This window comes from Tuber melanosporum (genome assembly GCF_000151645.1).
Source record: "Tuber melanosporum whole genome shotgun sequence assembly, scaffold_85, strain Mel28".
Taxonomy (NCBI): Eukaryota; Fungi; Ascomycota; class Pezizomycetes; order Pezizales; family Tuberaceae; genus Tuber; species Tuber melanosporum.
Genome location: NW_003299134.1, coordinates 293,275 through 303,787, shown reverse-complemented (window position 1 = coordinate 303,787; position 10,513 = coordinate 293,275). Strand labels below are relative to the sequence as shown.

At 47.2% G+C, this 10,513-nt stretch overlaps 5 protein-coding genes; all 5 read right to left on the bottom strand.

Annotated features, from left to right (window-relative positions):
• Positions 1-1,095: 1,095 nt before the first annotated feature.
• GSTUM_00011474001 (uncharacterized protein) lies at positions 1,096-2,851 on the bottom strand. XM_002841942.2 has 3 exons: positions 2,190-2,851; positions 1,885-2,121; positions 1,096-1,805 (listed from the first exon to the last, which is right to left on the bottom strand). The coding sequence occupies exons 1-3, from the start codon at positions 2,566-2,568 to the stop codon at positions 1,282-1,284; spliced, it is 1,140 nt and encodes a 379-aa protein (XP_002841988.1). The 5' UTR covers positions 2,569-2,851; the 3' UTR covers positions 1,096-1,281.
• Positions 2,852-3,647: 796 nt separating this feature from the next.
• GSTUM_00011473001 (uncharacterized protein) lies at positions 3,648-4,188 on the bottom strand (the record flags this gene model as incomplete). XM_002841941.2 has 1 exon in its annotated part: positions 3,648-4,188. The coding sequence occupies one exon, from the start codon at positions 4,186-4,188 to the stop codon at positions 3,910-3,912; it is 279 nt and encodes a 92-aa protein (XP_002841987.1). The 3' UTR covers positions 3,648-3,909.
• On the bottom strand, positions 4,188-5,437 carry GSTUM_00011472001 (uncharacterized protein; the record flags this gene model as incomplete). XM_002841940.2 has 3 exons in its annotated part: positions 4,188-4,477; positions 4,542-5,302; positions 5,363-5,437. 3 exons carry the CDS (start codon positions 5,435-5,437, stop codon positions 4,306-4,308), a joined length of 1,008 nt encoding a protein of 335 aa, XP_002841986.1. The 3' UTR covers positions 4,188-4,305.
• A 5-nt stretch (positions 5,438-5,442) lies between these two features.
• Positions 5,443-7,428, bottom strand: GSTUM_00011471001 (uncharacterized protein; the record flags this gene model as incomplete). XM_002841939.2 has 6 exons in its annotated part: positions 7,093-7,428; positions 6,917-7,000; positions 5,831-6,759; positions 5,730-5,772; positions 5,567-5,666; positions 5,443-5,509 (listed from the first exon to the last, which is right to left on the bottom strand). The coding sequence occupies exons 3-6, from the start codon at positions 6,743-6,745 to the stop codon at positions 5,443-5,445; spliced, it is 1,125 nt and encodes a 374-aa protein (XP_002841985.1). The 5' UTR covers positions 6,746-6,759; positions 6,917-7,000; positions 7,093-7,428.
• A 1,191-nt stretch (positions 7,429-8,619) lies between these two features.
• Positions 8,620-9,893, bottom strand: GSTUM_00011470001 (uncharacterized protein; the record flags this gene model as incomplete). XM_002841938.2 has 3 exons in its annotated part: positions 9,512-9,893; positions 8,771-9,457; positions 8,620-8,718 (listed from the first exon to the last, which is right to left on the bottom strand). The coding sequence occupies exons 1-3, from the start codon at positions 9,758-9,760 to the stop codon at positions 8,620-8,622; spliced, it is 1,035 nt and encodes a 344-aa protein (XP_002841984.1). The 5' UTR covers positions 9,761-9,893.
• Positions 9,894-10,513: the final 620 nt, after the last annotated feature.

The following is a 10,513-nucleotide window of genomic DNA, read 5'->3' as shown; positions in this document are numbered from 1 at the left end:
GAAATCCTCTCTTTACCGTCGAAAATTAACTTTAGCTTCCAGTGTATCATACCACTGGAATAAGAAATAATAGTTTATATATGATACCAACATAGTGCCTCAATGCCTTCAATCGACATTTCTAGAAATCCGTGAAGCTACTTTTATTATTCTTATTATTTTGCATTTCAGTATGATGCACTACGGGGAAACTCGGCACTATCAACACTGCATGGAAAAATCCTCGATCTTAGATATCATACCACAACCCCCCCCCTTCTCCCTACGAGTCATTACGTTCCCACCCACTAGCCATCTATAGGCGATACTATTATACACATGCCACTCATAGTTCAGAGCTGTGTAGGTGAACGGGAGATTTCACCTCCAACAACCCTCAAACACTATTTTACGAAATAATTCCGCACGACACCAACATCGGATTACCCAGCATCCACCAACGCTCACCCACAATACGACCAGCCTATGCTTTAGGGAACCTACAACTGAACTCTACCACAAGGCGTAGACAACAAGTCAGAACTTCCGGACTGGGGGGTCCTCCCCCCATGGGGGAATGGGACAATATCACAACGTGACCCATCTGAGTCGGCTACAGGCCAAGTCGATTCAAAGGCATGGGTAGTAATGTACGGGACCAAATTGGGCAATTGGTTGGGTGGACTGTCATACAGACAGTTGACTTGATGTTGGTATTCTCACGTGACTAGTGCCAGTCTGCCATAGTTCGTTTCGTATTCAAATTCTCCAGCCTGCTAAATGGCTAGAAGATATACCAGGTCCGAGAAGTTATTGGAGAGCTCACTTGGAGCAGAAACAAAAGAAGAATTTCAAAAAGGTGACAAGGGCGTGAAGATAATGAAACGTCAAGCTGAAGAAAAAGAAGCAAGGTCACTAGGGAGTGTGATTTGACGATAGACTGAAATGCGGCACTGTAGCTTCCAAGCCCTAATTATTTCTGTAAGGGCGGCAACCTACAACCCTGCAAATCCTTTCAATCAGCAATTGCTCACGCCCTTCCACCCTTCCAATCTGTGAAGCCTTCCACCGACGAGAAACCAGAAAATTAGTCACCGTATTCAGGGAGGAGCAATAAAAAAGTGGAGATTAATTCAGACTACTAGACATCCGATTTGTGTGACACTACATGCCATATCTCCACGCCCACACCGCGTCTCTCGAAATTAAACTTAGTGAATCTGATTTTAGAAGCATTAAAATATACCAAATACCCACACTCTCCGCAAGAACAGACCGCAGAGATGGGTGGAAAACAACGCCTTAAAATAGAAAGACATCGTCCTGATCCCCCGCCCCAGTACCTTGCGCCCATCTACTCCGGGAGTTAAACCTGGGAGGGGCTGAGAATTCCATAGTATCGAGGATGCTCTGTTCCCAATTGGGATCAAATGGATCGTCAACATCTTCATAGAAATAGTCCTCATCGTCCTCATCGTCCTCCTCTTCCTCCTCGAATTCGTCCCATTCTGGGGGATCGCCGCCTTCGAGAATAATTTCCATTAGAGTTCTTGCTTCCGCCTCTGAAACGGGCCAGGGGGGTGAGGGCAGGGGGTCACTGCCTGAATCGTAACCTGCACCGAAAAGAAGGCGTTCCATCCATCCCAGGCGGCGCGGACTATGAGCTCTGCGACGACGTTGAGCGCTAAGTTCCGAGTCACTAAAGACGTAGGGAGATCCACGGAATGTGTGTTTGTAGTGACAATCGTTACCGAATGGACAGTCGGGAAGATTACGGCGGGGACGAGGAGGAGCACTGGGCAACAGAGAATTGGTAAAATGACGGCCTACATATAACTCGTTAGTATTGACTGCCATCTTGCTATGTATGCCGACACAATAGTGTCAGTGCTGGTGAGGTCGTACAAGGGATAGTCTTAAGCTTCGCAAGATAGGCTGCTATGATTGCATCCTTGGCCGGATTGATCTTCTCCCCCTCATCGGGCGCATCTCCAGCTGGTCGCGGGAAAACGCTACTAGGAATGATAAACTTGCTGCGAACCCGACACAGCGGACAAGTCTTCGAAGTCTTGCTCAAAGCGCCACCCTCTGAATCTGGAACAGCATCTGGCGCAGCCGTAGATCTCCAGGCACGGATGCATGCTGGAAAAACACCGTCAGTCCCAAATATGTTTTCGTAATAAATAATAACTCAGAAGAAACAAACTTACAAAGACAAAAAACATGATCACAGCTCGTCAGCAGCCCATATGTGACTGGGATCTCGTAGCATATTGCACAGGTATCTGTATTCTCTGGCTCGTGGGTCTTCTTCCCCTTATCAGCACTCTCAAGGCCAGGAAGTGTTACCGATGATAAATCATGTTTGTAGAAACAAGCGGGCCCTCGTTGACAGTAACCTGCTGCAAAGTATCTACAAGGAACCAATGAGGCTGGCAGGTTCACGCGTGGCTTAGAAGCTGCAGCGTCGACGTTTGGTGAGGCTACGATAGGCGTCGAAGCAAAGGACGATGCACGGGTGACCTGATGGCCGGGGACAAATGGTTGAGCTGTTGGAGATGGCGTTTTCTTCGAAGTTGGTTTCTCCATCCTCGGCTCGCGTTATGGTGAGAAAATGTTGGTATTGGGGGAGGGGGAGGTAGAGGAGGAGGGGGAGGGGGAGGTGGAGGAGGGGAGGAGGAGGGGGAGGTGGAGGAGGGGAGGAGGAGGAGGGGGAAGAGGAGTGGGGGGGGAGAGAAGGAGAGAAGGATTAAAAGCAAGTAAGGCAAGGATCAAAAGGCTCCCCGTGTGAGTGGTGATGAAGGTGAGAAATGCATACGGTCTTGGGGCACGAAGGTTCGAGAGTGTGATGTTTCGTTCTCGGTGATAAAAGATATTTCCTGTTGTGACGGTGGAAAAGGGTTTGGGTAGGGAAGGTCGAGGAGCGAAGAGCGGAGAGATTTATCTGTCGAAGCTCTAATCTGCCGAAGGTCCTACTTCCCCCACCATGGGCTGCCTAGAAGTGCTTCCCCTGCGTTATCCCTGCTTGCTCTTTCCCCAGCTATGCAAATGCCATACGATTCTCTTGTCGCAAACTAACCTTAGGTTAACCGTATTTATTTGTGTTATTACTATCGACTGGCATGTTACTCCCCTTTGCCTAGGGCTCAGAACATCAATAATAACAGGAGCAAACACAAGAGTTCCTCCATAGACACTAAAATGGTGACAAACCATCCTATTGTACCCCTGCCTCTGCACTTCTAAGTTACAGCCGCCTCCGTCGGGTTCTCATAACCTTCCTTGTGCCCCTAGAACATTACCTGTCACCAACAGAACAAGATCCTTTTAGATGACTGTTTTTGGATGCTCTGGGGACACTTCTTCTGAACAATAAAAAGAGGGCTAGCGAAGGGTTTCGAAGGGCTAGTACTTGAGTAGTACCTGGGGGGTGGGTACGGGAATTTTGCGGACACAGCTGTACTCGTACTTGTACTCTGCAGTGCTCGGAAAGTCTAAGTACCATACCGTGATAGTATGACACCTTAAAACTCACCTTCTAAAACTCACCTATGTCGCTATTTAAAGCGGAACCATTTACAAGTAGCTGGCAAGACCATCGTACTGGGGTACTCTGCAAAAGCCCACGGAAGTCAACTGAGCTATAGTGTCTTGATGAACCCGTATCCTTTTCCAAGTAAAATGTGCATTCAGCAAGTTCTGATTTAATTATTTTTTTCATTAATTTCATCTTTTCCCGCTTTTTTTGTCAATCGTGATTTATCCCCCCCATTTTAGGATCCACCTCCTCGCACAGTCCGAAATACCTTTCTGCGCACACCCCTCAGATCGATATGAACCACCCGACGACCCCACTTCCCTCAACTTCAGCATGGGGAAACACCAATTGAAGATAAAACGGGGCAATGAGGAAAGAAAGTCAAATTTCAATCACCAAAGAGAAATGAAGAAAAAGTCAATAACAAAAATGAAAAACCAACCATATCCCAGAACCCCGCCCACCCTAAAATTTCCACCAGTTTGTAACTCATGCCCTAATAATTCCGGCTGGCCACAAAAGCACTCGACTTTTCGCAACCCGAAATGCCCCTGTGAGACCGAAAGTTGAAATAAAGGAAAGCCAAAGGACACATCACTCACCAGGGAAAGAAAAAGGAGGTTAAAAATTTGCACACATAAGAGTAAGAACAGTGAATTGAAATGACCCATTGAAAAAGAGACAAGGAAAAGAATATTTTTGTCACCATCCCCCAAACGACCCCCGGCCACCCAAGAGAAAATTGAAAAGAGAAGAAAAAAAAGTTCTATCCCAAAGACGCCCAAAGCTTAACCTTTAATTTCACCCTCTTTTTTGCCCTCATCACCCTTGTTCTCATTATCATTAGTTGTGGCACCCTCGTGACCCCCGATATCATCACCGGTTCGAGTCTTAACGTACTCGTCATAGACACTAAGAGCTTCGTCGACCTTGGCGATTAGAGCTTGCTCGTCATCAAGACTATTTGATAAATGTTAGCCGTTATTGCACAAGATAGGTAAAATAATTGATCGATCAAGCTTACAGTGCGAGAAGCTCCATATTGTCCATCTCCAACAACATCCCGGTGATCTTTCCAGCAAGCTCAGGGTGCTGGCGCTGGATCTTGGGATAGAGAGATTCGCCAAGCAATTGCTTCTGGGCCTGAGGAGGCGAGGCAGCAAATAGGGTGGGATCAATTCCACTGGTAGATACATGTGGAATCTGGGGAGGGGCGGGAGGACGACCGGGCTGTGTCTGGGGAGGAAGATTGCCCCGAGGACCGCCGCGACCGGGTTGAACAGGACCACGAGGGCCCATGTTCATATTAGCTATCCCCTGCTGTATTCCTGCCATTCCAGCAGGAGGCACACTACCGCGTCCACGGCCTTGAGAAGCTGCAACAGCTTGCGCCTGGGCGGCGGCGAGAGTATTAGGTGGATACGGAGAAAACCCGGGGCCGCCAGGTCCTGCACCAGGGCCCATTGCTGGAGGGCCATACATCTGCTGCGGGATACCTGGTGGGATTGGACCCTGAGGGCCAGGGCGGCCAGCGTTAGGAACAAAGTTTCCGGCTTGCGGACCACGACTACCAGGACCACCAGGACCACCCTGAGGGCCACTAGTCATAGGCATCATACTAGGTTGAGGAAATGGGAGACCACGGCCACTTTGAGGCATAAACCCGGCTTGCTGGCCTGGTCCATAGTACATCTGAGCACTAAGAAATCCAGCGGGTTGCATACCGGCGGCCGCAGCTTGCTGTTGTATCCTAATCTGATTCCTAGCTTGAATACTTGCTTCAAGCTATTTTTCGATTAATACTCGGTCAAGAGTAGTCTCGGGTTGATCACAAGGGTAACTTACTTGGCTCTTCCTAACATCCTTCCTCTGAGCAAGAGCGACATAGAGAGGTTTGCCATTTACCATTCTCTGGTTCATCTCAGTCACGGCCTTGCTAGCTTCCTCCGGGCTAGAGAAGCAGACAAAACCAAATCCCTTACTCTTACCAAGCTTCTTCTTGGCGCCGTCCCCTTCTTTCTCCTCAGCGTCCTTATCTTCCTTAGAGACCTCATCACGCATAACCTTGGCGGAAGTGATAGTTCCATACGGGGCAAACTCCTGGCGGAGACGCTCGTCGTCGATCTCGTCATCGAGATTCTTGATGTACCTATTATGATAGAAGAGTTAGAGTAAATTCAACCAATTAATCGTAGGGTAAGTGGAATCAGACAAATTGACACCCTGGTACTTGCTAGCTTTCTCAACTCTAGCGGCTTCGTATTGTTTTCTCAATTCCTCCTCTCTCTCGTGTTTCTTTTGGGCTCTAGAAACATAAAGAGTCTGACCCTTAAGCTCACTCTCATGGAGCTCTTCGACAGCCTTGGCGGCATGCTGATGCTCTTGGAAATTAACAAATCCAAATCCTCTACTAACGCCATCTTGGTCCCTGGAAAGGCTAGCGGAAGTGATAGGACCATAGTTCTCAAACATAGTTCTAAATTCCTCATCCGTGACCTCGGGATCGATATTCTTAACGTAAACGTTTGTAAAGTTGGCCTTCATTTCATCAAACTTGCTCTGACGATCCTTCTTAGGGATATGATGCCCGACAAATACTTTCTTCTCGTTTAGAAGCATACCATTGACATGCTTAATTGCATTATTGGCAGCCTCAGCAGTCTCGTAGTGGACAAACCCGTATCCGCGGGAGTTGCTAAACTCATCCTGGGCAACCTTACAGGAAAGGATATTACCGAAAGCAGCAAAGGTATCATGAAGAGCCTTATTGTCAATGGCAGTATCGAGATTCTTGATGAAAACATTGCCTTGCCCAGTCTTACGGAGAGCAGGATCACGCTGCGACCACATAATGCGGCAAGGACGGCCTTTGATCAAAGTATAATTAAGCTCCTCAAGGGCACGTTCACCATCAGCGGTATTGTTGTAGTTAACGTAAGAATATCCGAGAGAACGGCGGGTAACTGCATCACGGCAAACACGAATCGATGCAACGTTTCCAATAGTGGAAAACAACTCAAAGAGCATTGCCTCAGTCACAGACGGCTCAAGCTCCCCGACGTAAAGGGAGGCGGAAGTGTGGGAGTTGTGGGGGGCGCTGTGTGGAGCAGCCACGGATGAGTTATTAGCATCGCTATCGGAAGTGGGATCCTGGGCGGGAGAAGACCCGTTGATGGGCTGCTCGATTTGCTCCTGGGGAGCTGGGGATGAAGAAACTTCGGCAGACATTGTTATGAGAGCAACTATAGTGAATGATATTAGCAGTGATTCACCTCTTTCAGTCCGGGGGCGAGAAAATTCTTTAAAGAGGGATGAAAGCCGCAATAGCAATATCAAATAGATGGGGAAGATGGTAGATAGAAGCAACACTATGGGAGGGGCAACGAGGGGTTAACAAACGCTTTGAAAACTATGCGTAGATAACCTAAAATCGGTTAAGGAATTGTGTTTGTTTGTTTTTTTGGGTGGTTTCCCTCGCTGTTGCTAATGACCAGGAGAAAGAAGGTGAGCATCAGAGATTTGATTGCCAAAAGACCACGAATGTCCAATGACCAGTGAGGGGCAGAGAAACTAACCGCAACAAAGATACTCGCAAGCTAATTTAATATGTTTGTAATTCCTTTCTTTTCCCTGTATAGACAAGAATAAAGTACGGGGTCAGGGGCCTCAAGTCACGCTTTCCCAGCGAAATGTGGTGTGGTGAGGAGTGATGGTGGGGTCTCGTGAAACAAAAGGATTGGAAAGAGAACGAGGGGCGATAGGGAGGGAGAAAAGGGCGACTTGAGGTTTCAAAAAAGTTTTTTTTTTTGAGTGGTTAACAGGAAGGGTTTTTTGAAGGATTTTCTATTTTTTTTGTGTGGGGTTTTAGAAGGAAGAGGGGAGGGTGTCGCAGGTTTTATTGGAAGCCGGGGTGTTGTCGGTGGTGGTCTTCTTCAAGGAAAAAAAAAGGTGAGAGGAAGATGATAAGAAGCAGGAGAAAAAGCGGCAGCAAGAACGGGAGTGTGTAAGTAAGCGGGACAGGAACCTTTGTGTAAGGCAGTCTTGTGTAAACCTAAAAAAATCAAAATCTAGGGGCAAAAAAACACATACGCCAAAGTACAAAAGAAGGTCACGGAAAGGGTGATCCCGTGGCGGCGAGAGGTGGCGGGTGCTGCTATCTTCAGCCACGTGCGCTCCCAGATGACTCCATCTCCTTTCTACCGCAATATCGTATCATGCAGGATCCTCAACAACCTTTTATGTATGATATATCTACATTATTTTACGGACTGATGTCTAATGTTCAACAGGATGATTGGTTAAATAAAATAAAATATTATTATAATATATATATATATATATACTAGGTATACGTGGAGTGAGAAAAAGTATCTGAGTGGCCTAACAAGTGTTTTGCAAAGTTTTATATGTGGTTGCAACTGCCCTCCGCAGTCAAGATTTTCAAAATTCTAATATGCGCACCCTGATACATTTCTCACCCTGAGTATGATACTAGGACTATTAGAAATTATTTTCTCGAAAAGAAAAGAAAATCCCTTAGGTATTTCCGCTAGATTTCTAGTGTCCTTTCCAATATTCAGTGTAATTTCCCGGGATTCCAATCATTCCACCCTAATCACTCGCCCGTGAAGTTCCTTTGGAAGGAAGTAGAATGAACAGCTGCATGATAAGGGATCCTTATGACCAGGGCTACTGTAATATTGGCTCCCTCACACGGTGTATCGGTATTTCATCACCAGCGAAAGTACTCCACCGTCGGCCTCTCTTCCATGATACTAGTACCCGATATCTCAGAAGGTTGGTGATGTGTTTTTGAAAGAGAAACTACAAAGATGGCTTTTCCGAAAGGCTTCGTATCGTAGCCATAGAGTACTGGAAATGCACATCTCGTTCTCATGGCAACGCTAAAACAAATATCGCCGCGAGTTAAGGGATTCCCGAGATTCCCTTTTCCCCACCATTTTTTGTGTAGGTATAAGTTTACAAATTCCTGATACGCTGCACCGTACCTGAGAGAGTCCAGATATAGGAAACAAATACAGGAAATAAGGAAAAAAAAAGGAAGAAAATAATCTACATGATATCAGTGACCTCTCCGGAAGCTAGAGAACAGCGATGGGGAACTTTATTTTTGAAGGTGCGACTGTTCTTCCAGGATTAATGATGACATTGGCACGCGATGCTACAGCTAGTTTATGGACCTACTTTTGTGTAAGCTCCAATGATAGGGATTGCATGCTAGAGGTTGCATACCTGACTCCTTTTTTCCCATGCTGAGCTTCTACCTTCGACAACAGCGACAACCTCATCCGCAAACCTTTCCGCAAACCCCAGCCTATCTTTCTTCTTATCCGCAGCCGCAGATATCCATGTCAATGCGAACCGTCTCCGCTGTCTCAAGCGTAGCGGGTATGGAACCGGTCGCTTAGTTCCTCCTGCACCCTTAAGCATTAAAATCTTGACTAACGGAGATACAGAGTCAATCGCGATCTGAAGGTACTGAACTGGATCAAGTGGCAGTGAAGATAAAGCGGGAGTTCCAGGAAGAAGTGGGGTCCCTTCTCTCGATATTGGAGCAGGGCGAGTCCGTAAATTGGCAAGTATCTGATCAACTAGCGACTCGGCTTTGGCTTTTCGACCGCCGATCATAATAAAGTTTATGACCTGCTCAAGTAATGTAGAATAACGGTGCTTGAGGTGAGAACATGACGGAAGAGGAAGTTGCGGAAGAGGGTATTTAGCCCCGGGAATTGTCAAAGCAAAGGCGTCAGAAGTAACGCGAGGCAGTGCGAGAGCAGTAGAGGAAGCCATGCCGGTAGGCGTATTGGAAGACAAAGGATCGATCGGGGTTGCTGCGGTGGAATACTCTCTTTTTGTCCGGGGAATCTCTTTCGAAACCTTGGGCGCATTCTGCGGTGCGGTAGGGTCATTCTTTAACATCTGATGCCAAGTTAGCAACTGCCAATCCCAAACGGCCCAGAACCGGAGTCTCACCTGAATCAGTGTCCCATGCTCCAGATATAAGCTCTTCCTACCCATAATATCAACAGTTGCGGCGGCCTCCCCACTAGCGTGCCGCAGGACATCTTGATTCGGGCCAACCGGTTTTGAGGGAGCTGGAGGCGGGGTACTTTTCGGGGTGAGGTTTCTTACCAATCCTGGGATCAATCGAGGGGTAAGCGGGGTGTGCCGTGGCAGGAGACAAAGCTTGGATGGTTGAACGAATATTGTGCGCAGTGACATCTTCGTGGAAGGTTTGATGTTGGCGAATCTTCCGGTTGAAAATGTGCTAAGACGATGGGAGAACTGAGGGCGATTCAGTTTTTGAGAGTGAGATGGGCGCACGTACGAGTACTCACTCGAACGGTGGCTTCTCCCACCCTACAGCAGTGTGGTAGCAAGTCCTTGCAAGGAGACAAACAAGGATGGTGGCGGAAGTCTAAGTGCAAGATTTGCTCACGAAAACGATAAGCGTGCTTTGCCGGTAAGCGATGTGATCTGGGAGGGACCGTTTGATACAATACTTGTACAGTAGAGTAGGGTAGGGTTAAATTTAAATCCCAGAAAAATATCGGGGGGGGGGGTGCCGAGCCTCCTGTCCTTGAATGAGTCTACTCGTGTCTCCGCGCCAAGAATTGGGGCCCGTTTGGGAATAGTGACACAGGACACATAAAAGGTCTAGTGTTAAAGCTGCTTTGCGAGGTAGAGTCGTGTTCAGAAAGTCTTCGCACCCCAGCCCGGCAACGGCAACTACTACGACACCCAACCACAAAAAATTCAAAAAGAAAAGTAGAGAATCCAATTAAAGAAAAGATAAAAGTATAGCTAGTAGATGATAGAAAAACATTATTACCATTTTGTATGGCCTCCATCTGCATCCAGTACGAGGGGGGGGAAGAAAGTAATGCGACACCTGTGCAACACAAATTCCCATACAGAAACAATATCAACAACATATAGTACTACCATTTTCCACAACCACATTCAATAAATAAA

What these genes read in the sequence shown, in the direction of transcription:
- GSTUM_00011474001 (XM_002841942.2), bottom strand. Translation starts at nt 2,568, where the DNA reads ATGGAGAAACCAACTTCGAAGAAAACGCCATCTCCAACAGCTCAACCA. An exon ending in TGATCATGTTTTTTGTCTTT is followed by an intron (nt 2,122 to 2,189) that starts GTAAGTTTGTTT and finishes GTGTTTTTCCAG; the next exon opens with CATGCATCCGTGCCTGGAGA. An exon ending in GAAGCTTAAGACTATCCCTT is followed by an intron (nt 1,806 to 1,884) that starts GTACGACCTCAC and finishes AGTTATATGTAG; the next exon opens with GCCGTCATTTTACCAATTCT.